Source organism: Ixodes scapularis, unplaced genomic scaffold, assembly GCF_016920785.2.
Source record: "Ixodes scapularis isolate PalLabHiFi unplaced genomic scaffold, ASM1692078v2 PGA_scaffold4__175_contigs__length_147842914, whole genome shotgun sequence".
Taxonomy (NCBI): Eukaryota; Metazoa; Arthropoda; class Arachnida; order Ixodida; family Ixodidae; genus Ixodes; species Ixodes scapularis.
Window position 1 is genome coordinate 119,433,290 of NW_024609879.1, and position 27,243 is coordinate 119,460,532.

General features: G+C 45.8%; 1 protein-coding gene across 2 annotated transcripts in view; it reads left to right on the forward strand.

The window, feature by feature from the left end:
* Positions 1-27,243, forward strand: part of LOC8041439 (gamma-tubulin complex component 2) — a 61,757-nt gene that overhangs the window by 22,400 nt on the left and 12,114 nt on the right. For both annotated transcript variants that reach the window (XM_029986332.4, XM_029986335.4), the window contains exons 9-18: positions 485-693; positions 1,853-1,914; positions 2,552-2,594; positions 4,539-4,610; positions 6,258-6,319; positions 19,237-19,349; positions 19,940-20,090; positions 22,425-22,604; positions 22,858-22,922; positions 25,082-25,179. In XM_029986332.4, the coding sequence (XP_029842192.2) occupies positions 485-693; positions 1,853-1,914; positions 2,552-2,594; positions 4,539-4,610; positions 6,258-6,319; positions 19,237-19,349; positions 19,940-20,090; positions 22,425-22,604; positions 22,858-22,922; positions 25,082-25,179 (1,055 nt within the window). The remainder of the gene's footprint in view (positions 1-484; positions 694-1,852; positions 1,915-2,551; positions 2,595-4,538; positions 4,611-6,257; positions 6,320-19,236; positions 19,350-19,939; positions 20,091-22,424; positions 22,605-22,857; positions 22,923-25,081; positions 25,180-27,243) is intronic.

The window sequence follows — 27,243 nt, forward strand, 5'->3', positions numbered from 1 at the left end:
ACTACTGAATGAACACGACTATCCCAAGAAAGGTTTGTGGGTAGGAGAACACTGAGATATTTATATGTGTTTGTTCTGAAGGAACACTATTAAGAGGAGCGTAGGCTCGGAAGTAGGAACGAGAGAAGTAGATGTATTTATATTTATTAACCTTGAGGGACATTTGCCAAATATTACACCAGCTAATAATAAAGTCAAGGTCATTTTGTAGCACTATAGTATTGTGGCAAGACGTCATTTTACGATAAACGACACAGTCATCCGCAAGCAAGCAGGTTCATCCTTGAAATCGTGGCGACAAAGAAGTTTCTTGGTAAGCAGCATCATGTGCGAGCATCCTTGGATCGCACTAGTGCCAGTAAGCTTGAGCGAAGCAAGATACATTTTAACCCAATGTCGTTCGGACGTCCCCTTTGAATACTTCGTCCTAAGCATCGTGGGACCCTGGAAATGGAGGTTGCCGTCCATTCTCTTCTCGCCTCAGACAAGTGGGAGCCCGGGCAGGGCCTGGTGAACCAGGCGCTGGCGGCAGCCCTGCGCCACCTGCTGCACGACCAGTTCACCTTGGTGGCCCAACTGGAGCACCAGCTGGTGAACAGGGGTGGCCTCACCCTCCAGAAGATGTGGTTCTACGTGCAGCCGGCCCTGGCGTACATGGAGACGCTCGCCTCCGTCGTCCGCACCCTCCGCAAGGTCGGTCACGCCCGACTCTGGTGACGACCCGACCCGTCGCTCTGACTTTGTCACTATTCTGGTGGCCCCCAACTTTAACGCATTACTTCTTTATAAAAATGAAAGTTGTATCTGTAGTTTTTTTTTTGTTTTTTTTTTTTCGGAAGAAATGATTTCACTTTTAACACAACTTATGAGTTCTTTTAATGGTTAAGATGTCATTGGATGAGTGCAATCCAGTCATTCCTTGCCGTCTCCAGACGATGTGTTTCAACATCTCAAGTTCTCGCACCCGCCTTGCGCCAACTTGTGGGCATATGGTCTCTCATGAATCGCGAACCGTCTATAGATGTGTGTGAATATGATGCTAAAAACCTAGTATTCCCAGGGCGTGTTATGGAAATGTAACTAAAGAATAACCGAAACGAGTTACTCTCTTTTGTTTAGTGACTTTAAGGGTAGCTTCGTTACTTTTTTTTTTTCTGGAAGTAACTAATAAATTATTTTTTATAAGTAACTTGCTCGAGACTGGTTATGTTTACGGTGCCTTGCAGGCATCTCTGACTGGTTTGTGCGTTGGAGCATTTACCGTTTAGCAATGTTTTATGACGTTGCTAAGGTGTCTCGTTACCTGCAACAATCCTGGCGGTGGCACAGTGGCAGGGCTGGATGCAGCAGACACCTGTTCTGCAGGTCGCTCTGCAGGGGATGGTTCGTGTAAGTTACCCCAGCTGGGAGTTGTGACGACGGCGACGGTCGTGTTTGCTCCGCCTTTTCGTCGAGACTTCGTTCCTTCGCTTGGCCTCAGTCGTAGCGTATCGGGCCTACCTCACTTCTCTGTCCCCAGCTAAATGCCGTTCTCTCCTTTCTGCCGCGTTTGGTGGTGTCGGTTAGCGAAAGAAACACATTTATTAAACATTGCCTCGGAACCCTCCACCACTGTGCTGTGGTCGAGCGTTGGACTCGCAGCCTCAGGGGCTCTGGGTTCAATTCTCCCTGGGGAGTGTTTGGAATTTTTTTTTTTTTTATGCATGATTTATTGACTTGCTGCTCTCCTCCTCACGTGCATTCCCTTCGTGTTGCAGAACAAAAGGGGATGTGGGCTGCTGAAAGAAACACTCACGTTTAACATCATGTTTGTCGGTTACACGCTGAGAGAAGGGTACGTTTCGTGTTTCAGGAGAACTGCTATGGCGGCAAGATACTCGGAGCTTTACACAAAAGGACCGTATCGCTTACGGGGTGAGTCCTCCCGTTTTGTGGAAATCTGCAACTGTGTAAATGGCTCGTGATGCAAGTCACGAGCCATGTAGTGTCGGGTCAGAAAATCTCCTCTGTGCCCACTTGCCACGTGCCTAAGCACACTTGAGTGCATCGACACTCAGGCCCTTCCTACTTGTTCATTCGAGTGAAATGTACTTCTAAAGTTCTTGTTTAGCACAATCCAGAAATAACTCTTCAGTTTATTTTCTGTAGCTCAATTAGGTGTGGAAGTGGGTTCCTAAAGAGAGATTATTGTTTTGTTTTTTACCCATCTCCGGTAGTTTTTGGCACAGGTGTGCTCTTTGTTATGCTAATGTCATAACTACAGTCAGATTTAAGATATCTCTTTTTTGTCAAAAGTTGTAAATAAAATGTTAAAAATCGATTAGCCAATTTTTCTATTGTTTTTTAAACACTCTTTTATTAAAATGTTAATTAAAAATGGTAGAAATTTTGTTTCTAAAGAAATGTCATGCAAGCTGAAGCTGTTTTTTATTTCTTCAATGCTATATACTCCAGTACAGACCAAAGTAATCTGAAGTGTGTTCATATGGCACTTTGCATATTCTGCATTTGAATGTACAGAAACGTTTTGTTTTCGTTTCATTCTTGTCAGGGATGCCAAATCCAGGGACATCTGCCTTCATCTAATAAAAGCTGCAAGTATATTCCTTTTCCCCTTTTGTTCTTGTACAGCCCAAAGAAGAGGGTGTTACATTAATTAGTTTTGTCATAGCAATGTTTTTTTAAGCAAAGCACTACCGTCAAACCCAAATATATTGAATTCAGAGGGGTCACGAATTCGTTGGATACATCAATAATTTGAGATGCCTAGTTACACAATGCAAGCTCCAATCAAACCTTCCACGTACCTCTGGTCATTGCCCAATGTCGTGACAAATGGGAGTTTATTGATCACACATGCAAGAACTGCACAATGATACATTGTGCAATGCTGAAAATTATTTTGGAGAAGATGGGTTCCTGTGGCCCGTAAACACATCACGACAACGACATTTTATCTCGCTGAAAGGGAAGTGGTTGCAATCTTTATCTCTTAAAGTCTTAGGATGCATAGAATGCAGTGCTTAAGAAGCAATCGTATGAATTTGTTCAGAAGACGTTAAACATCATGTGACCTATTCGTGGTGTCACATGGTAACATGACTAGGGTTGGGCGAATATTCGGTTATTACAATTAGCCAATCGAATTCTGTTCTATTTGGCATTTGCTTTGAATCGAATATAAGTATTCGACAATATATAAATATTCGACAATATAGGATTATTCAACCTTTCTAAATACAGTCAAACCCGACTATGTCGAACCTGTTTACATCAAATTATTTCTTATATCGAGAAATCTTTGTGCACAGTAATGTTACTGTGATAATATATAGCAAACACTATGGTTGCATCGAACAAAAATAGCAGCCGCTACCAATATATCGAACTGCCAAGAGCGCCGTTTTGCTCTGCAAGCTGGCTTTCCCTCAATGCGAGCGGCCGCATTGGGGGAAAGCCAGCTTGCAGAGCACGCTGGCTTTCTTTTTTTCCCAGGCGGCCGCATCGGCCGCAGGAAAGAAAAGAAAATATAGCTTCAGCGGAGAGATGGTCCTCCGGGCTCTCTCTCCCCACTCCGTCCGCAAAAGAGAATAATATTTTTTCTTCCAAGCAATTGGCGCTGCCGCCCAGAAAAAAAAAAAAAAAAAAAGAAGCCATCTTGCTTTGCTACTTGAATTTCCCCCAACGCAGCCACCTGTTGTAGAGGAAAGCCAACTGGCAGAGCAAAACGGTGCTCTGCAGGAGAAGGTGCTCCCGCTCGGACGTGCTCCGTGCTCTCGGCATAGTTCGGCGATAATGCGCGAACACAGAAGGCAGCGAGCGGCCTCAGCGTTTGGGAGTCCGTCGATAGCGTAGAAAAATATTGTTATCGCCGATGCAACGAAGAAAAAGCAGCAGAAGATGCGGGACTACTTCTTTGTGTAATATTTTAGCAGAATGTGGATTTTTGAGAATCAAATTCATTAAAACTTTTATATTGAATTACCCACTATATTGAACTGGTAGACTCTTTTTGCGAGTTCGATATAAACGGGTTTGACTTAGCCTGGCTTGGATTTCTGGCCAGGTGGCGCAAGCTTCCGACCATTTTGACCATTTCGGGCTCCCAAACTTAATACACTTGAAATTGACAATTAGAGTACTTTTAATAACAAATAAGGGCAAGTATAAAACTATAGTTTAAAAATATTGTGGTATTTGTTGCTTGCACTATTGGAACTATTCGATTCGAAATTACTCGGCCAAAATCATTATTCGCTTCAAATTCAATTCGGACCCAAAATCCTCTATTCGCCCATGCCTAAACATGACATCATGTGACCTCACGGTGGTATTGTTTAATGCTTTTACATTTGAGGTTTTTTTGCATCTCTTGTTTTCAACTGAGACCACTGTTTACTGTCTGCAGGTGTTGGGCTGTTTATTGTGGTACTTGCGGGGGTGTGGGATAGGCACTTTACGTATTGGTGACTTCTTATGGGGGGGGGGGATTGCCTGAACAGAAAATCTGAAATGTGTTGTGAAAATATATTTTGCAGGCTTCTGTGTCCTACTTTGACATGCTAGAGCGTTGGGTGTACAGGGGGCACATCAGAGACCCTAACCATGAGGTGAGAACTTTTATACTTTATCCCCTTTTGTGTGTCCAGGCAGTTTGTTGAATTCACTTGTTAAATCTCGGTTTCACGGGCTGCATCAGTTAGCTCCAGCGTGCTTGTTTCAGTGTTGAATCCTAGAGGAAACTGCTCTATGTTTTGGATAAGGAAAGAGGGACATTTAAGACAGACAGACACATGGAAGGTTGGTTTCTGATATTGTTTGTAATTGCCAAATCTTGGGGAGGATTCTGTTAGACTAACCGATCAAGTTAGAAAATCTGCCGCGTTGATTGATTTGACTTAGCTTTAAGTGTTACGTTAGTGACTTCTGCAATGCGAAGTTCTTGTCAAGCAAAAAAAAAAGAAGGGTTTTATAAGTCGCTTACAAAACTGATGAATCCAATGTGTCCTTTGAAATTTTTCTGTTAGTGAAAATAAGGCACTCTCGGTCAGTCTTACAGAAACTAGTTTTTTTTGTTGGGCTCATTGACAAAGCTGTCTTGCCAATGAATCTAAATACAGTCGAATCTCGTTATAACGAGCTAGCATCGGAAGCAGAAATTTGTTTGCTATGTGCGTTACTCGTTATAAAAGTACACACAAAAATTGACGCGAACGTTCCCGCAATCGAGCTGCTGCAGAAACGTGCGCAGCACTAAGATATAAAAACGCGCTATCGCGGACCACGAGATCCTTACCTGTCACTAAGCAGCATTAAACAAAAATATATCGGAGCTTGAGGATATCAATTCGCAACACGAGAAACGACGTTAGCTGGATCTATTATTCCATTTATTTGAAAAAGTAATTTTGGGATGGTGCCTCTTCACCTACCGCTGCTCGCGCTGAAATCATCATGCCCTGACAGACATGCCAGACTGATTGCTTTCATTTGAAGAAGCTGACCAGACACTGGCGAATTTCGCGCCGTTACGTCCTTAAACCTTGAAAACAAAGCCTCTTCCACGTCTGGGTCGAGGCAAGGCCTAGGACTCTTTCTATCAGTCTTGACAGTGTTGTTTGCATAGCAGGCTTCGATCTTCTTCCTTGCACTCAGGATGGTAGATATCGTGCTTGGTGTGAACTCGAAGTCCGTAGTGATGTCTTTTTTCTTCCGACCGCTGTCCACCGCCCTCGAAACCTTCATTCTTGTCTCCAGAAAGACAGTTTTTTGCTTCATTGCCATTTGCAGCTCCGCTACGAGTGGTGCGGTTGGCGGTTGACTTTAGTCTGCACTGGTTCTTGATGCCTTGCATAGAGGCCAGCAGCAGCGCAATGGTTCATAGGTGGCGCTACCTCCCGAAACGCGCATTTTTGCACATCGGGCGATCTAAACTTTCAATATTTTTCGTTTTGAAATTATTTTTTGTATTTTTTCTACTTTTTAATAACCTTCGTAATATTTTGTGACGCAAGAAAAGCAGGAATTGCTTCGCTATAACCGATAGCACGTCAGATTTCATGGTTTCGGTTTCGTTATATAACTAGAACTCCCATCCAAACGAAGCATGACCAACCAAACTTCGTGATAAGTTCACTATATCCGATAATTCGCTATAACAGTGTTTGTTATAAAGAGGTTCAACTGTAGTACGGGGTCGTAATCTGGAGCTTCACTTTACAAACGCCCGAAAACCTTTTTGTTGTTGTTTTTTGCAGTTTATGGTTTGTGACAAGAGCCAAGTGAAAAAAGAAGACATGTCTGTCGACCAGAGCGACAAGTATCCTTTTTGTCTCGTGTTGCTGAGATGACAATGACCTTGTTCTAAAAAGATGCGCAGACGACAGATTTTCACTGCCTTTTAGTCACTATGAAAGGGTGGTGTATCTACAAATATACCATATTTTCCGTTTCATGAGTCACGGTTTTCTTTTTTTCAAGTTTTTGTCAGTGCATTTTATACAGTTGAGACTCATACCTTTTGTTTTCTTTCTTTATAACGTAAAATATTGCAGGAGTGCCCGCTTCATTCAAGTGCTCACTATTAACAGTTTCCAAACTTGGGAATTCTGCAAACTATGTGCTAAGCGCCCTATCTGACCGAACAACGAGCCATGTCTAGACTAACTCAGTTTTCAATGAAAATGAGGTGGGGGCTTGCCCGATATTTTACGTTAAGTATCGACATTAACTGTGCGAGATGTGGGCCGTATCGAAATTTACGAGAAACGGCGGAGCACCTGCCGATGGCCTGCTCTTTCAGCGTTCTGAAGACTGTTCGTAGCATGGGGGGCACAAGTCCACGGCTGCCGTGACACCGCCGATTGCACAAAGAAGTGCAACTTGTACTATATACACCAACTCATGTTTACAAACAAACCGGAGCGCCCGGAGCGCCCCTAGCGGACGCCACCGGCGCCGCGCATGCGCGATGGGGGTGTGGGCAAAAAGTTTGCTGTCGCCCATAAACAAACCATTGAAATGCGATGTTGTCGGCGCCGGTGTGAGTCCCCGCGCTCTTTTTTGCGTTGGAATTGTTGATTCTACGTCCTCCTAACGATGTCTGACTACTTGAGTAGCGTCAGCAAAATTAACGAGGCTCGTTACACCGCAAAACTTCGCGTGATTAATCTGATATGCGGCGATTCATTCCGCATGGACACCGCAGAACGTACGCTAAAGCCTGATTCACATGATGAGATTTCGCTCGCAATTTTCAGTAGCGACGTCGCTCGGACTGCAAAAGCGTGAACCATAGCTGAGATGGTTGACGTCGATACTGAAAATCGCATGCAGAATCTAACCAAGTGAATCAGGCATAACAAGTCGGTGATGGCCAGTGGTAACAAGGATCAACATCTTCTTGTATCTACTGTCGAGCCTGCTTACCAACCTTCAAACTTAAGTCTTTTGAGGCCTGCACTTAATTGTTATCGCAAGTACCAGGCCCACGTTTGGTCTACGGGTTGGTGTCCTCTAAAAGAGCAGACGACAAGCAGAAACGTTTGAAAGAGCAGACGACAGTTCGAACGATCAGGCGACCTTTTGAACTTGAAGACGCACTGAACGTAGTTCGCAGGTGGTCCGTACAACTTGACGGTTTTCCGGCGTTCATTTTCGAACAAAACAAAAAAATTTGATGGCCAGTAGTATCCGTGAATTTAACCCAAAATGCTTCCCGCCCAAGCAATCGTGGTCCGACGGCGTCTGGTTTTCCCTTTTCACAGGACATATCCGCGTTCTCGGACGAACCGAGCGCATGAAAACTGATTTTCAAACCTTTCTCGACACTCTTAGTACAGCCCCAGTCGCAGCATTCTGACGAGAAGGCAAATTTTTGTCCGGTTATTTTCAAAACAACGCAGGAATACACGTCTCAAATGGGCACTTCCGCCCACAGCCCCGGACCGGAAGTGCGTCCGACGCGCCACCGCCGCGTTGTGACGTAACAGAGATGAGTTCGTGTATATAACCTTTTTTGTGAAAACCGCCGTTTGGAGAAGGACGTCACTTATACATATGATTCTGTGTTTTTGGAGTTTATTTCTCGTGAAATTGGGAGGGTGTTTTTCGGAGTTTATTTTTCGCTGGGTATCCGGGGTTTATCGGAGTTTATTTTTCGCAGGGTATTCGGGGTTTATCGGAGTTTATTTTTCGCTGGGTATCCGGGGTTTATCGGGGTTTATTTTTTGCTGGGTATTCGGGGTTTATCGGAGTTTATTTTTCGCAGGGTAATCGGGGTTTATTGGAGTTCATTTTTCGCTGGGTGTTTGGGGTTTATCGGAGTTTATTTTTCGCTGGGTATTTGGGGTTTATCGGAGTTTATTTTTTGCAGGGTATTCGGGGTTTATTGGAGTTCATTTTTCGCTGGGTGTTTGGGGTTTATCGGAGTTTATTTTTCGCTGGGTACTTGGGGTTTATCGGAGTTTATTTTTCGCAGGGTATTCGGGGTTTATTGGAGTTCATTTTTCGCTGGGTGTTTGGGGTTTATCGGAGTTTATTTTTCGCTGGGTATTTGGGGTTTATCGGAGTTTATTTTTCGCAGGGTAGTCGGGGTTTATTGGAGTTTATTTTTCGCAGGGTATTCGGGGTTTATTGGAGTTCATTCTTCGCTGGGTGTTTGGGGTCTATCGGAGTTTATTCAGTGATGTGATTGCTGCGCCAATTGCGCCAAATTGCGCCAAGGGGCTAACCCTGCTACATCCTGCTACATTTTGCCAAAATATGAGTAATCTGCGCCAAGCCTGCGCCAAATGACCAATTTTGGTCGCCTTTCAAAACCGAAACTAAGCTGAGTACCGTAAATGAGCACGTGTGAGCTAGGTGGCGCAAGCGGCCGCCCGACACAAAGCTCCCTGCATCAATCGTTGATCTCGTCTTGCGTGGTTTTTCCCGCCGTCTCTCGTTTCGCGCTCTCGTTGTCTCGCGTTTTTTTTTTTTTTTTTTTTTTTAATTTTAGCGATAGACATGTTCGTGTGCAGACGCTCCGAGACTAGCGTGCCGAGTATCAGCCATGTCATCATGCTTTGAAACGAAATTATGTTTCTGTGCGGCGGGAGTTGCTTTGTGAGCTGGAGCACCCGCTCCAGAAAGCAACAGCCGTGGGAATACTATATTTGGTACCTGCCTGCCAGTCGCCGTGGTCGCGCGACGTCGGGTGTTGCCGTCCGCACGTCGCTGCAGATATGGCGCTTTTCAAAATAAAAATAAGTACCGCGACAAGTTCATCAACATTTCTGTTCTCGTTTAAATCACGCGTTACTACAAAAATCTACCTTTAACTCAGACTGATGTGTCGAAGCATTGATTGCCTAGGTTTCTCTCGGTGAGCCTTCTTTCGGGATGAACCCTGGTACGTGAAAAATCTGCCGCGAAAGAAATTTGTTGGAGAGAAGTGAGCTAAAGCAAAGAAGGCAATGTCTGCACTCTGAACCCGCACAGCGCACTTGTTTGCCTTGAGTTCGGAAGAACGTTTTGATCCTGGCTTGCCATGTCTTGCATCGATGTGCTCAGGTTCCTTTTTTTTTTCTCTGTGTGTTTAGCTTGTACCTTGCCTGATGGCCTGGCAAGCGCTGGACTGTTTTTTGTCGTATGCTGGACAATTTATATTTTGCAAACAATTTTGGGAACCAGTTGGCGACGGAGCAGAGTGACATGGTTTCGATCGAAGAGCCATCTCCGCTCGCGTGACAATTTTGCATTGCATTGTAGTAAATACATGTTTAATCAGTTGGAGACTTATTCCATTTATTATATAACTAGTCTATCTAATACTGTGCTATTTACTACTAAGCTGGTCGTTTTCAAATAAATTTTAATATGTGCAGTTTGGTTCTTATTTAACTATAGTGCGTACATAAATCTGTATAATTTAACTGAAGCATTGCAAAATGTGTCATGTCAAAGGCATTTCAGTTACATGTTGAAAGACTCCCAGGTGGTCTAACTTGACTATAATTTGTTGATTGCGGCGAGCAAAGTGTTTTTCGTCTGTCCAACACTTAAAGCGATTATTTTTATTTTTTCTGAGAATATCTGCTCCAAAAGCCACGTTTGCTGCTCCAAAACACTGTTTTGGCTGCTCCAAAGGCCACTTATGCTGCTCCAAAACACTATTTTGGCTGCTCCAAAAGGTGCTCCAAAACGGCTTAGGCCAATCACATCACTGTTATTTTTCGCTGGGTATTTGGGGTTTATCGGAGTTTATTTTTCGCAGGGTATTCGGGGTTTATTGGAGTTCATTTTTCGCTGGGTGTTTGGGGTTTATCGGAGTTTATTTTTCGCTGGGTATTTGGGGTTTATCGGAGTTTATTTTTCGCAGGGTATTCGGGGTTTATTGGAGTTTATTTTCCGCTAGGTACTGTAAAACCCTTTATTTTCGCGGCCCCTATTTTTCGCGAATCGGTCACAGATGACATAATCGCGACCACTAAATTTCGCGAATTCCAGACGCCTGCATTGAAAATCTTAAGAAACAAAATTTTCGCGCGCCCTTAAATTTCGCAAATTCTTCAATTCGCGAAAATTGAGGGCTCGCGAACATTAAGCGTTTTACAGTATTTGGGGTTTATCGGAGTTTATTTTTCGCAGGGTATTCGAGGTTTATTAGAGTTCATTTTTCGCTGGGTGTTATGGTTTATCGGAGTTTATTTTTCGCTGGGTATTTGGGGTTTATCAGAGTTTATTTTTCGCAGGGTATTCGGGGTTTATTGGAGTTCATTTTTTGCGGGGTGTTTGGGGTTTATTGGAGTTTATTTTTCGCTGTGTATTTGGGGTTTATCGGAGTTTATTTTTCGCAGGGTATTCGGGGTTCATTGGAGTTTATTTTTTGCAGGGTATTCGGGGTTTATTGGAGTTCATTTTTCGCTGGGTATTTGGGGTTTATCGGAGTTTATTTTTCGCTGGGTATTTGGGGTTTATCGGAGTTTATTTTTCGCAGGGTATTCGGGGTTTATCGGGGTTTGGTATTCAGGGTTTATCGGAGTTTATTTTTCGCAGGGTATTCGGGGTTTATGGGAGTTTATTTTTCGCAGGGTATTCGGGCTTAATTGGAGTTCATTTTTCGCTGGGTGTTTGGGGTTTATCGGAGTTTATTTTTCGCTGGGTATTTGGGGTTTATCGGAGTTTATGTTTCGCTGGGTATTTGGGGTTTATCGGAGTTTATTTTTCGCTGGGTATTTGGGGTTTATCGGAGTTTATTTTTCGCAGGGTATTCGGGGTTTATTGGAGTTTATTTTTCGCTGGGTATTCGGGGTTTATCGGAGTTTATTTTTCGCAGGGTATTCGGGGTTTATTGGAGTTCATTTTTCGCTGGGTATTCGGGGTTTATTGGAGTTTATTTTTCGCTGGGTATTTGGGGTTTATCGGAGTTTATTTTTTCGCAGGGTATTCGGGGTTTATTGGAGTTAATTTTCGAAGGGTATTCGGGGATTGTTGGAGTTTATTTTTCGCAGGGTATTCGTGGTTTATTGGAGTTTATTTTTCGCTGGGTATTTGGGGTTTATCGGAGTTTATTTTTCGCAAGGTATTCGGGGTTTATTGGAGTTCATTTTTCACAGGGTATTCGGGGTTTATTGGAGTTAATTTTCGAAGGGTATTTGGGGTTTATTGGAGTTCATTTTTCGCTGGGTATTCGGGGTTTATTGGAGTTTATTTTTCGCAGGGTATTCGGGGTTTATTGGAGTTTATTTTTTGCAGGGTATTCGGGGTTTATTGGAGTTCATTTTTCGCTGGGTGTTTGGGGTTTATCGGAGTTTATTTTTCGCTGGGTATTTTGGGTTTGTCGGAGTATATTTTTCGCTGGGTATTCGGGGTTTATCGGAGTTTATTTTTCGCAGGGTATTCGGGGTTTATCGGAGTTTATTTTTCGCAGGGTATTCGGGGTTTATTGGAGTTTATTTTTTGCAGGGTATTCGGGGTTTATTGGAGTTTATTTTTCGCAGGGTATTCGGGGTTTATTGGAGTTCATTTTTCGCTGGGTGTTTGGGGTTTATCGGAGTTTCTTTTTCGCTGGGTATTTGGGGTGTATCGGAGTTTATTTTTCGCAGGGTATTCGGGGTTTATTGGAGTTCATTTTTCGCTGGGTATTTGGGGTTTATTGGAGTTAATTTTCGAAGGGTATTTGGGGTTTATTAGAGTTCAATTTTGCTGGGTATTCGGGGTTTATCAGAGTTTATTTTTCGCAGGGTATTCGGGGTTTATTAGAGTTTATTTTTCGCAGGGTATTCGGGGTTTATTGGAGTTTATTTTTTGCAGGGTATTCGGGGTTTATTGGAGTTTATTTTTCGCAGGGTATTCGGGGTTTATTGGAGTTCATTTTTCGCTGGGTGTTTGGGGTTTATCGGAGTTTCTTTTTCGCTGGGTATTTGGGGTGTATCGGAGTTTATTTTTCGCTGGGTATTCAGGGTTTATCGGAGTTCATTTTTCGCTGGGTATTTGGGGTTTATTGGAGTTAATTTTCGAAGGGTATTTGGGGTTTATTAGAGTTCAATTTTGCTGGGTATTCGGGGTTTATCAGAGTTTATTTTTCGCAGGGTATTCGGGGTTTATTAGAGTTTATTTTTCGCAGGGTATTCGGGGTTTATTGGAGTTCATTTTTCGCTGGGTTTTTGGGGTTTATCGGAGTTTATTTTTCGCTGGGTATTTGGGGTTTATCAGAGTTCATTTTTCGCTGGGTATTTGGGGTTTATTGGAGTTCATTTTTCGCAGGGTATTCGGGCTTTATTGGAGTTCATTTTTCGCTGGGTGTTTGGGGTTTATCGGAGTTTATTTTTCGCTGGGTATTTGGGGTTTATCGGAGTTTATTTTTCGCAGGGTATTCGGGGTTTATTGGAGTTCATTTTTCGCTGGGTGTTTGGGGTTTATCGGAGTTTCTTTTTCGCTGGGTATTTGGGGTGTATCGGAGTTTATTTTTCGCAGGGTATTCGGGGTTTATTGGAGTTCATTTTTCGCTGGGTGTTTGGGGTTTATCGGAGTTTATTTTTCGCTGGGTATTTGGGGTTTATCGGAGTTTATTTTTCGCAGGGTATTCGGGGTTTATTGGAGTTCATTTTTCGCTGGGTGTTTGGGGTTTATCGGAGTTTCTTTTTCGCTGGGTATTTGGGGTGTATCGGAGTTTATTTTTCGCAGGGTATTCGGGGTTTATTGGAGTTCATTTTTCGCTGGGTGTTTGGGGTTTATCGGAGTTTATTTTTCGCTGGGTATTTGGGGTTTATCGGAGTTTATTTTTCGCAGGGTATTCGGGGTTTATCGGAGTTTATTTTTCGCTGGGTATTCGGGGTTTATTGGAGTTTATTTTTCACTGGGTATTCGGCGTTTATTGGAGTTTACTTTTCGCTGGGTATTCGGGGTTTATTGGAGTTTATTTTTCACTGGGTATTCGGCGTTTATTGGAGTTTACTTTTCGCTGGGTATTCGGGGTTTATTGGAGTTTATTTTTCACTGGGTATTCGGCGTTTATTGGAGTTTACTTTTCGCTGGGTATTCGGGGTTTATTGGAGTTTATTTTTGTTAGGTTCCCAATGGTTTGAAATTCTGAGTTTATCTTAAAATGTTAAATTGAAAAAAAAAAAAAAAAAATCGAAAACAAAATAAACAAGGTTCGGGTACCGTCACCCGTTTTCCCGAAGGAACCTCTACGTGCTTAAAGGCAAAACCCTTTTGTCAGTAGTTCTAGATTCAAATAAAACTGAAGTGAAATCTCCTCGGGACCACTGACATTGTGATCTTACAAAGTTTTGTTGTAAAACTCCGTCTTTATTTCTGTTTATTTTGTCAGTGTGACCTCGAAATTCTGAGTTTTTCGGATAAATCCGAATTAACGAAAAATTACTGGTGAGTGTTTTTTGGATTTTTTCAGATCTATCCGAAAACACAGTACCCTACTTATGCAGGTTGTATAGAACAAAAAATTTGGTACCGTATTTTTTTGTTCTATACATATCTATCTCGTATTACCCGTATTCTATCTCGTATTACGAAGCACTTTAATAACCCGGCTTCCTTGGTTCGGTTATTTTGTGCCCTAGTCAGGTCTAGACTTGAATTTGCTTCAGTAGCTTGGAATGCGTTAAATAAAACTCAGGCATTGAACATTGAAAATGTACAGAAGAGGTTAATACGCATTGTGTATGATCGATACTCTTATCGTCGCTTCTATTTTGATTATGCATTTCTTCTTAAAAAAGTTTCGTTGACAAACTTGTCAACGAAACTTTTTTAAGAAGAGCGGAACGTGACTTAGTCTTTTTTTTTAAGTTAGTAAACGGTGTATCTGATTGTGGCTCGCTTTGAAGTGATGTTAATTTACATGTTCCCTCCCGACCCACTAGAAATCATTGTACTTTTTACATTAATACTGTCTGTGATCTCTCGCCTTTATCACGCTGCCAACTGCTTTTTAACCGCATCAACAATGCTGAAGTGGATATATTTAGCGACTCTCGGGTGTTCGCGATGAAAATGAAACTACTTGTTGCCAATTCGTAACGTTTGTGTATTTTTGCCGTGTCTCTGTTATTTTAATTCCTCATTTATTATGTGTACCAAAGAAAAGACCTGTTGGTTGTTTTTGGGCACTTGAAAATAAATATTTATTATTATTATTATATATGCTTTTATAAGCTTCCAAGCCAAAGTTCCAGTCCACGCATCCTCACTCGGCTGATTCGAATACCAGCCGAGGGCGAGAGTAAATCACATCGACGTTTAACAAAAGTGACGCCAAACTCCCCAAAGAACATTTTTTGTTGTTAAGTGCAAATAGATAGACACTTTTAACGCAGAATAAAATTTTCACTGAAGGAAAATTTAAAATTTTTACCACAATATTTACGTTGTAAAACTTGTTCAAGCGATTTTGAAACGTGCACTTTTATTTCAAAATAAAAGAAATTTTAAAAAACACTTAATTTTTTTATTTTTGTAACGCAGATTGTGTTTTAGGGTTTGCTTCCAAGCTTAGGGCATTGCGAAATGTTACGGAAATGGGATGCCATGGCCAGCTCTTTGTGCAGGACTGTTACCCAGCAGAAATCGAACCGCCGACCTCTCGTCCAATAATACAGTGTAGACCGCATATAACATATGTCGCGGGAGTCACGAAAATCCGCACTATAAGCGGTACCGCGCTATAACCAAAACATCAATTTTTCAGGCCAAAATACATGCCATGAGACAACTTACCTTTGTAAAAGAATTTATTTTATGTTAGATGAAAAATAAAGCTTAGTTTGAGGAAAGTCTTTATTTCACCAGACTAGTACACTTCTCTCTCAAGTGTGTCACACATTTTGAAAGAAATAAGCGACTTTTGCCTGGCGCAGCCTTGTAGCGGCGTCGCGGGTTGTGGACGGACGTTGCGAGCATTCAGAATTGCTAGCCCTAATCACTTTTCTCCGGTGATGAAAACGCGTGAAAATTCGCATCCTTTATACGGTACGCACTAGTAATACCTTCAACTTGAGCACAGGCATGAACTGCTCCAAATAAGAAACCCGGGCGATGTTCGAAAACACAAACGCTTAGAAATCACCACTGTAGTCGAAGTAAACAAACACGACGACACGGGCGTTTCTGCCGTCTTGAGTGTGCCGCCACGACATCGCCGCACGAGTAGGTGGACCTTCCCTTTTAGTACAGTTGGGGACACAAGTTCCCAGTACGCGCGAGCTGCGACTGAAACGCATTGCTCTGCCATCTGCCGGCGGGTCGCTTGGTTTCGAGATCACACAAAAGTGCATGCGCGACCTACTGTGCCTGCAAGCATGTGTGTTTTCCCGCTTTTCTGCGGCGCTGCGCCTAACTCGGAATCTGGCGCGTGGTACCACCTCAGAGATAGCGCTTACTGACATGGCACCTATTATTTTCTTCTTAGTGCTGCAAATGTCACTGTGGGGGCCTGTGGCTTTGCCAAGCTGGTCTTGTGACCGCTTTTTCCACACGCCTCCAGTATCATGTACAGTGTAGACCGCATATAACGTATGTCGCGGGAGTCGCAAAAATCCGCACTATAAGCGGTACCGCGTTATAACCAAAACATTAATTTCTCAGGCCAAAATACATGCCATGAGACTACTTACCTTTGTTAAAGAATTTACTTTATGTTAGGTGAAAAATAAAGCTTAGTTTGAGGAAAGTCTTTATTTCACCAGACTAGAACAGTTCTGTCTCAAGTGTGTCACACATTTTTAAAGAAATGAGCGACTTTTGCCTGGCGCAGCCTTTTAACAGCGTCGCGGGTTGCGGACGGACGTTGCGAGCGTTCAGGATTGCTAACCCTAATCACTTTTCTCCGGCGATGAAAACGCGTGAAAATTCGCATCCTTTATACGGTACGCGCCAGTATACCTTCAATTTGAGCACAGGCATGAAATGCTCCAAATAAGAAATCCGGGCGATGTTCGAAAACACAGAAAGCTCCACTCTAGTCGAAGTAAACAAACACGACGACACGGGCGTTTCTGCCATCTTGAGAGTGCCGCCACGACATCGCCGCACGAGTAGGTGGATCTTCCCTTCTAGTACGTGCTGGGTTATCATAACGACACACAACGAAAATTCACAGTCAAGGGTAGCGCTTTTACGCGGAACGATGAGCCTCCATCACGCAATCTACGTCGACAATCAAAACCAACGCCATGTTTGCGGATAGACGCAGCCGGCCCGCGACCGGAGAAGAGGAGAAGCGTTGTAATAGAGGTTGGGGGGGAAAGGAGAGAGCCAATAGTGTGTACGCACTGCCGGCATGCAACGCGCGCGAACACTTCTCCTCGACCTGCGATTGGTCTGTCGATGCGGTTGTTTCCAACCATCGCAGCGGAGGGACGCGCGCACGAGAACGACACGTGCATGCGTCCCTCCGTCGCTATGGCGACTGTAGCCTCTCTCTTCGCATCTCCCGGTTTCTTCGAGCAACCTCCTTGCCCCGCGAGTGCCGCTCGCGGCTCGAGCCGTTATCTAGCGCCGCAAAGGGAAGCGTGCTCGCTGTGCCGGTCAGTCGGCACGGCTGCCGGGCTCTTCCAGAAACCGCACTATAACCGGTATTTCCCTTCGCGCGCCTGCATTTTAAGCGGTATGTAAATACATGGAGTTCTATGGGAGGCGAACCGGTGGTTTAAAAAAGCCGTGTTATACCCGGTCCTGCACTGTAAGCGGTTACGTTGTAAGTGGTCTATACCGTACGCTGTATTTGATGCAAATAAAAATCAACAACAACAAGTAAAGAGTCACGGCTGCTCAACTGAGCGATAAGCTCAGCTGGTTATAAAGGAAGATGCGCCTACACGGCGCAATGCTGCAGGCGGTATCTCCAGTTTTGGAATGTGTAGCAGACGCTCGCCAGCCGCAAACACTATCTCTGAGGTGGTACCACGCGCCCGACTCCGAGTTAGGCGCCGTGCCGCAGAAAAGTGGAAAAACGCACATGCTTGCCGGCACAGTAGGACGCACATGCGCTTTTGTGTGATCTCGAAACCAGGCGACTTGCCGGCAGATGGCAGAGCAATGCGTTTCAGTCGCAGCTCGTGCGTCCGGGGGACTTTTGTCCCCGACTGTACGTGCTGGGTTATCATAGCGACACATAACGAAAATTCACAGTCAAGGATAGCGCTTTTACGTACGTGGAACGATGAGCTTCCACCACGCCGTCTACGTCGACAATCATAACCGACGCCATGTTTGCGGATAGAAGAAGCCGGCCCGTGACCGGCATGCAACGCGCGCGAACACTTCTTGGTCTATACTGTACTGGGGTGCCTACAAGAAGCCTTCGACCAACGCGTTTGGCGTCCCATTCCAGCCACGCGTTGAAAACTGTCCCGAAGTGGCAATGAAGGACGTCACAAAAGCCAGAGCGTCGTGCCGTTGGACGTAGAAGTTCCGGAAAAATATAGAGCCCTTCCACTTCACGTGAAGATGGAGGATCAGCGACGCTGTTACACTAGCGAAGCTGTTACCTTTACAATGTCTGAGACAGTGCCTAGAGGACAACGCCTTGGACATCCTCAAGGGTGACTTCTAGGACGACCTCGAGGATGACGCCTAGGATGACCTCAAGGACTACATGTAGGACGATTTCAAGGATGGCTTCTAGGACGACTTTGAGGACGACATCTAGGATGACCTCAAGGATGACTTCTAGGACGACCTCGAGGACAACCCCTCGAACGACCCCAAAGACGACGTCTAGGACGACCTCGAGGACGAAATCTAGAACGACGCCTGGAGAAATTCAGCCTTTCCACTCCTGTGAAAACCAGAGTGAAAAGGCTGGAAAGGTTGCCGCCGTCGCTTATAGGTGGCGGTAGCTGTCTGGAGTTTTGTGTCGACACACTGCTTGTCTGCGGACACAATACTGGGGAAATTAACCCATAACAGCTCCGCTGTAAAAAAAAAAAAAAAAAAAAGGCGCGAGAGAATGCGAGCGTTGTTGTCGTCGTGGTGTCTAAACAACCTGCCGAAGTTTTCGTGGACTCGAGCCGGAGGGCGATTTGCAGCGGAGTGGGCATCTGCGACATTCCGCACCGCTGCTACAACGCCACATGGATCGTGGCCGGCATCGGACGGAAATTGAGGGACCGCTTTTTTGGGCGCGGTATACACACCCGTGGGAGACTCGTTTCAGACGCCATAGCACAGTGCGATCCACTTGGAACGAGGATGAGAAAACCTGAAAATTTAATCGTTATAACCGATAAACAATTTACCTCGACTAGAAACTGAGCATTTTTAGTCTAGAAACTCCTGAAACCGACTGTTATAAGTCATACATTGTTACATGTGGTATCGTTATAAGTAAATTGCATCGTAGTGCCGTATCCCCTGCGCTGGCACAGCGGCCTTGATTAGTGCAGTGACGGTTGGTGTTGTGGCCGCAAGACTTTTGTCGCCCCGATGGTGCGAGGAGCTTAAAACGCACCGCACATTCTGCGTAATTTTTTTCCGCCATCTTCTCGCGTACGTACTTCGTGGAAGTGCGGTTCAGTTTCGTTCTTTCTTCTTCGCGCTACGTCTGGTACTTCCACTTTAGCGGTTGTTTTCGTTTTTAGAAAATGCGTTTTGTGACATGCTGTCCTATCCAGGCACTTCAAAAACTTTTTTGGGAAGTTCGGCGTCGTTTAACGGGTCGAGCGAAAAAGCGTGGCGACGGACTTTGAAGGTGCGCTGGAGTGGTGGCTCCTTAACTGTGCTCCGCGTCAGCTACTGGAACAGCCGCTATGCCCTGAGGCCCGACATGGTGCCGGACTTTCTCAGGCCCATCCAGGACAAGATCCTCATCACGGGGAAGTACCACAACGTCATCCTGCAGTGCGGTGAGTCCTCAGCAGCCAAACACGTGCCGCACCTTTCCGTCTGCACACATGAGTTGCCGCCGTCGACCTTAGGGAATTTTGAAGTGGATATCAGTATTATTTTTTTTCTGGTACAGACAGAGTCTGTGTGCTATAAGCATCCTAGAAAAGCCAAAATTACGATCAATCATGACCTTTTTTATATATATATACATTACTGAAACTTGCGAGCAGAACCTCATCATGTGAATTGGGCTTTTGCGTCCATTCTGCAGCATCCACGCGGAATGGATTGCCGTACATGTCTATTTGTGTGAAATTTTGCGGAGTATTGAGCCTCTTCATTTTACTGAGGCCACTAAAGTTCCTGTCATTGTTAGGAACAAGTAAAATTGGCAATTCCAATGAAACAACGATCACAGGGACTCGCACTAATGCCAACTACATCGCTTTCCAATGGCTTGTTGACGGGGAACTGCCGGCTTGCCAACACTCCGTTGCTCCTTTGTCTGCAAACATTAGTTGGTGCATAATGGTCTAAAGGTTCTACCATGGCGCATTTACTTCGTTGCCAACTCTGTCGGTGGCTAACGGCGACCGTGTGAACGCAGGCGAGAAACCGAAGTCGTCACCCGAAGACCGCCTGTGCTACTCTGTGGACGAGCGCGAGTATGGGGAGAAGATAGAGAGGTCGTACCAACTAGCCAGCCGCACTCTCCTGGACCTGCTCATGCAGAAGGTTGACCTGATGGGAAGGCTGAGGTGAGATCCTTTTGGTCTGTTTCCCTTTCAATCTCTTCTCTTTTGTTTTCTGTTTTGGGTTTCTTCTGCATTTTTTTAAAGTAACACCTGACTCCAAGAAGTCTTTTCTTTTTTTATTTGCTTAGACGAGATGGTGTGTGTTAATAAATAAGCTTTCCATGGAAAAAGAAATGTCTTTGCAGCGTCAGTTGTGTTAAGCTTGTTGTACTGGACAGTCCCAGTGTTGAAAAAAATGAATGAAGCATCTGCAGGCATGCGAGCGCTCATCGCAGTTGGTCAATTGGCTTTGGAGTCGGAAGAGGGTGCCACCTGCTCTTTCTCGCTTTCGGTCGCTGGGTCTCACTCTGGCTGTTGGGATCGAATGCATTAGTCATTCTGTGCATAATCTGCTTTGGTTTTTTTCGTTTGAGCCAGTGTCTTTGCCTGTTGCTTGCCGCAAGGTTCTTCCGTCATCATGCCTGAACAGTGAGCAGACTGACTTCAGGGTGTGGGCTACGTGCCTATGCAGTGCTCGTGCTGCACGAGCACTGCATCTCTCCACGTGCGATGGGTATGCAACCCGCCTTTGCCAGATGTGAGCATTTGGTATCTGCTCGGCACTCTAAGCTTGTCGCGCAAGGATGGGCAGCCGAAGCACACACCAGAGAAAGCAGACACTGCTCTACACCATAAATGCGCCCGTGAGAGACAGCGACGTTGATGTGCAGGCACCAGCTGATGCTGTCCATCCTCATTGAATCGCGTAATCGCCCGTGCAATTTTTTTGGAACAATATTTTTGTTACGAGACTTGATAGGGCAATTCTGAAACATGCTTCTATCCCGAGGTCAACATCTAAGAGCAACACTTTTATTGTAGGATCTGGTATCTGGCTGATGCCTAACCATATCCGGTTAGGTGCCAGCAACAGAAATCGACAGGCCGGCTGCCAGTCAAACGCTGCCACAGCTCTCGTCTCTTTGCCGTGCCGGCCGAACTTCTTCCTCGAGTGCCCCCGTGTAACTCCCAGCAGTGGGAGAAAAACATCTCGTGTTCAGACATGCAGTGACGCTTTGCTCCACGAAACGAGCCTGCTCCAAGTTTCCCCAGAAAAAAAAGCACAGTGAGAGCACCAGAAAAAAAAGCAGACGCCGTTTTGCTTTGAGTATTTGGTTCTCTTTTGCCGCGAGCCGGCGCCGAGGCTCTACTCGGTGCCGCTGCGTTCCAATCATTCCGTTTTCTTCATGCACAGTCTACTGCACCTCACAATTCAACAGGCTTAGAGAAAATAGCATTTGCACTGCAACCGCAGTAGGTGGCACCCACATGTGAGACATCTACAGAGCACTCGCGCGCTTTTCTTGCACTACAGAGGGCCGCTTTGCACCATCCAGTCTCCACATGTGTACACAGTTTCTCCTCATTAACACGCCACATTCTGTGTTACCACTGCCTTTGCCACGCTACTACGACAAAGGGGCGACTTCTTTGTTTTGTTTTTCCAACCCAGAATTTGTTTTACAATGTGTCTCACAATGTGTTTCACGTACGTGTTTCACAAACTCAATTTTATTTTTGTGGGGAAGGGGGGGGGGGGTCATATTTTGTGACACCCACATAAAACATCTGCAGCTTTTCGCCGCAGTGTGCAAAGAAGGGGCGACGGTAAGTCGGTGGGCACAGACGTTTACGCCCTGATTGGACACGACGAGTCTTGTACTTCCTCCTTGGAATGTGTCCCAAGTTTGGGGCGACCTTCTCGTGCACTCTCACTGAAATCCATGGGAGAATTGACGCTATTTGACGTAGCTCCTCTTTCATAAACACTCCTAGGCAGGCGCTGGCCCCGCAACATCGTTGGTGAGGACAAATAATTGTTTGTTACCCGTCTCCTCCCGCAACCTAGAGACGCCAAGCACAAGCGCGCCCGCCACCTCTCGACCAAGGGTTCGACTCGACTTTTCGGCCTATTGAGACGACAACGCTGCAAAAGCAGCTGGGAGGTCTTCATAACAGCTATCGCCGTAAAGCATAAATGCAAATTTGGCATTTCGGCGAGGGGAATCTGGTACGCCCCGCCTGAGGACCGAGGATTATTGTGGACCACCTAGTGATCTCTCGACGTGCAACCGAAATCTCGGTTAGCAGCGTCTTCTCCGTGATGACACCCCGTTGGATTGCGGGCACCTTGGCCAGGAGTCGAACCTGCTACCCAGGGACCCGTAGGCCAGCGCTTTGTCTCGAGTCCGTGAAACGCAGATTGACACCTGTTTTATTTACGAATGAAAAGCGTTTGTCCCGAGCTCCAGTTAGCGAAAGTTTTACCTGGTGCTAAGGGACCGGTGCCCCTTGCAGGTCGGTGAAGCACTTCTTCCTGATGGACCAGGGAGACTTTGTGGTCCAGTTCATGGACATGTCGGAGGAGGAGCTGAGCAAGGAGCTCGACGACATTGTGCCCACCCGGCTGGAGGTGCTACTGCAGCTGGCGCTCTCCACCAGCAGCGTGGCCAGCGACCGCTACAGGGACTGCGTCAAGTGAGGACGCGGGGTCGGGGCTTTTTCTCTCGCGCGGGAAGTGTGGTGCCTGGCGGTAGCACACGCGTGAAGCGCAGTGCCGGCGGTGGCACGGCAGCAGAGGTGGACGCAGCCGACACTGTAGTCGGGGTGACGGAAGTTTTGCCGTGTTCCAAGTGGCGGGGGTTTTGCCATAGCCCAAACGGAGGAAGGGCTGCGGACGAGACGTGCGGTCGCTGCTTGCACTGTAGAGATGTCTTTTCCCGCTTTGCAGGCACCAGGTGCTGGAGTGGAGTCTGCTGACGCAAGTGGAGAAGATCATGACGAGCGACAGCGCAGGTGAGGGGGCAGGGGTCCTTGCAACGATAGGTTTTACCCGAGAAAGTGAAGAACGCACATTCTTTTTCTGTCGTACGGTCCAACGCCAGTCAGCTTAGCGTGGCAAACTGGCATTAGCTCGGCCTCGGTTAATTCGGCTATCTATTGAATGTGATGGAGGTCGAGAGTCCTGGGAGGTTCCCACACATTTCTAAAGAAAAAACAATTTATCGAATTGAATGCAGAAGCCCTCTACGTCGTATAATCCGAGCACATGCAAGTGTGTCTTTCGCTGAGTGTTGCAAATACCGTGCAAGCCAAACTTATTTTCACAGCGGAGCTGTTAAGGGCTAGTTTCCCCAGGATCGTGTCCGCCGGATTAGAAATGATGACACCGAACTCTGGACAGCTACCGCCATCTATGAGCGATGGCGGCAACCAGACAACTAGTTGCCGCCGTAGCTCATAGATGGCAGCAACCTTTCTTCAGAGGAAAAAAAGTGAAAGGGGAACTAGCGGTGATGTGCAGAGCAGCGTGAATGGTTCCGCAACCACCGCGAAGCCGCTATTGCTTAAAGTTCCACTTCGTCGAGTGCTTCGAATTCCCTTGCAAAAGAAGAGCAGATCGCTCGCCTGGAAAGCCATCGCCAAGTACAGAAGCAGCTCCGCTTATCTCCCTTCTTCACCAGAGTGTAAAGGCTGAAAGTTCTCTTTCGAAATTGGACCTGTAAAAAGTTGAGCATCTTTTATACCAGTGTGTAGCAGAAAAACTACAACAGTCTCACAACAATGGGTTCTTGATGCTGGCTTTTCCTTTATAATTATAATGCTACACCGCACGGTAGCGTGCGGTAACAAACTTCCTATCAATAACCATAGAGCAGTTCGATCACGTGTTGCAATACACTAAAACCGAGATGGTGAGTGGCGAGTTGTGAGCCTGTGACACCAAGACATCAATACTGTAAACGCTGATCTTCCAAAGCTTGACGGTCGCCGTGCGCGGCTCACTTTTTAGAGCACTAATGATCAGGCAAAGCACTAACACGATATCTCCATCACCCTCAAAAGTATTCTGCCACAAACAGTGACGTGGCCGGTGCGTAAAACGCGCTCGCCCACCACAAAGCTTTGAGAGTTGAGGTTTTTGCAACTTTTAAATATCAGCATGCTCGTTTTCCTACCGCTCATCAACATCTCCGTCACCTGTAATATGCTGCCCTAACCGCTTCGCATTTGTAGAGAAAGAAATCATTTTTAGCGCGCTGATGAGCGTCGGTGAGCAGGCAGACGGGAAATCCTGGAAAATAAATCCCAGTCTCTTCCGCCATCTTGGAACTACCACCGCACCACCTTATAGGGCATTGGAGTTGCAAATATTTAGCGCAAAACCCGAAGCGGTTTATAAATATACCGTAATATCTCGAGGGATGCCCCACCCCAAAAGATGACCCGCCCCCTGTTTTTGGCAGGAACACCAAAAGATAGCCCACTGTAATTGCAGGGCCCTGGCCAATGGTGACCTCGGCACAAATGGTGTCACTTAGCCGCGACGGGAGATAAGTGAACGTTGCTGACTGAAAAGGACAGTCGTCTTCGGTTCATCGCCTCTCCCTTCAATCGCAAGTTTCGCAGGCCACAGGGTCCAAAACTAGCCTTTCCTAAACTTTGTTTGATCGCACATTGAAAGTTAGCTCACTCCATATTTTCACCAGATGTGCTTTCGCTTTTAAATGGCTTATTTCTCAAGACATTACGGCACGCCAATTCAATTTTTCCGCTAAATGTACCGGAATGTGGTTTGCCACCGAAAAAGAAAGCAGGAAAACCTGAATTTGCGCGTAGTCATCCACCGATCCTATTTCTCCCCTAAATTTAACGAGGAAATGTGGATTGGTGTACTTTGTTACACATCCATTCAATGTACGAAGAATTTGTGCGAAAACGGTGCCGCCCCGAGGCGGACCGAGAGCACCGAGCTTGACGGGCTTCCGAAGAGGTGCAAAGGATCTCAAATGTTATCGCATTCCCTTTGGCAGAAACTAAAAAGAAGGCATCGCCTTTTTTTTTTTTTTTTGCACTTGTCATTTGTGTTTTTTTTATTTGTTGCCGTTCTCAAACGAAGGTCAACGTCGTTTCCTCATGTGTGTCGTTTTCTTTTTCTGCCGCGGCTCGTGCAGTCCATGGGACAGTGTGCCAGGAGAGCATCAGTGGCCATGAGGCTTTCACGCTCAACTACGAAGTCAACTGGCCTCTCAACCTAGTGCTCAGCACCACGGCAAGTCGTCCCCTTTACCTTTGTGTTTCAGGCGCAAGAGCGTGCATCTTTTTGCACGGGGTTTCTAATATTGGGGGGGGGGGGGGGGGGGGGGAGGGGGGAGGGGGAGGGGGAGGGGGAGGGGGTATTTACAGAAAACAGAAAAAAAAAAAACCAACAGATCAGTGCAAGGAAATATGAAACGCCTGATGTCTATCATTCTGCATTTGCGATCGTTTTTCTCTGACACCTCGTTAGATACTAGCAACGCTGCCGTGTCATTGGCATGCCACCGCAAAGCCCAAACTAGCAATGAAATGCTCCTAGTACTCCTTTTTGTTAGCTGCTACTACCTTACTTACATCGTGTTTTTTTTAATTATTTTTACACGCTGGTGTTGCATTCTCAGGAAGCAAACATTGATTTATTGCACCAGGTTGTGTCGGAGAGGAAACGCATATAACCACAAACCACTCCTCTATCCCGTCGCACTCTGTTTCGTTTTACGACAGACTGCGGTGGACACTTCGAGCCAGCGTAGCCACTCCCATGCAGCGTGAGTGTCACGTTACCTTGGGAAGAGGTGCATCGACACACGAGGCACACAGTCGCGCGATGCGTCTACAATGCTGGATTGACTGGGGATGGCTCATAGGGACCGTCGCGATTCATTGTAAGATGAAACGGAGTGCAGCGATGTGTTTTAAGTAATCGTGGTATGGAGGCCATTCCTGCCTGGTCCATGAAACATGGTCCATGAAACAAAACATTCTCAGATAATGCTAAAGGTACACCCATGCAGAGAGCTTATATTGAGTTTTAGTAGATCTTTCTGGTAATGATACGGAGGCTTCGGAACGGTCTACTAAAACTCGATAGCTCCAGCTCGTATGTGACCTCGTGTGGCTTCAAGGGCTCTATCTTAACTGAGGGAAGTTGCAGAATCTGAACAACTGTCTTGTGCACGATGATTATGTATGAAGAGTAAAGTATACTTCGTTTCAGCTTTCGTCCGAGTGCAGCCAAAGGGTTCGCAAGTTCGAGAAGAGCATTCCTACGCATCGCAAAGTAGTCCGCGAAAGTAATTTTTTTTAAACAACTGTTTTGTGCGTAAATGTCGCACAATATTCCAGATGTGTACTGCTGAGAATGATTTGCAACTAAAGGAATGAAATAGCTGAAGTTTACGTTTTAATTAATATATGTAAATGCATGTGGTTTGGTGAAAACACATACATCCGCTGGCAACACGGCTGCAGCGCTCGGTTGTGATTTCGTTCCCGTAATGGCCGAATCATGTGCTTCGCTGCTTGTTCGTTGCTTTCCTCACCGAGTCGCTTCAAAACGTCCTTTTGCAAAGGCGTGTTGGGCATCAGGCGCAAGAGGTCGTGATGAATGTCTACTTTCCACTTCGGCAGGAGACTTCGGCCGCGTCGTACCGCGAATGCGTTGTAAACAAGAAAAGCGTCCGGGCCACTACAATTCCCTGATATGCGGTGAAATCAGGGCACGCCTTTACCTGCCGATCACATTGAACGCCGAGAAGCTGGTGGAAAGGACTGCTCCTCAAACCCTGGTATATCCAGACAACAAAAGGAAACATCAACAGCCGGGTCATTGGGCACCTTGCAATGTGCACTTACATCTCGAAACTATGCCGAAATGCCGAACAGGTGGAAAGCTCGGACACAGACGCCAGCGGCCAGCCTACATACTGACATCCCCTGTGACTAAATTTCAGAACGTGAAAGGTCACTTTTTAAACCTGTAGCAGACGATACCATTGATACACCCGTAGCAGACAAAATACTCGGCGAGCGCGAGCGGCGCGGACGACCAGCGGCGCAGCGGAGGGATACAAAAGTGCAGGCGAGATCGCGCGACCTATTGCCGGCGTGTGGTTAGCTTCGCCCACACGTAGCTTTGGCTGTGCTCGGACGGAAGCTGAAATGAAGTATAGAACTAATGCTGAATGGCCTAGCGTAGCAAATAAACAGAAAAAGAAGACAAGGCACTAAATGGGTGGTGCAGCTCTGCATAACCATACAGTTGGAGTTCAACTTTGTTTGTTTTTTGCCCCTTCCA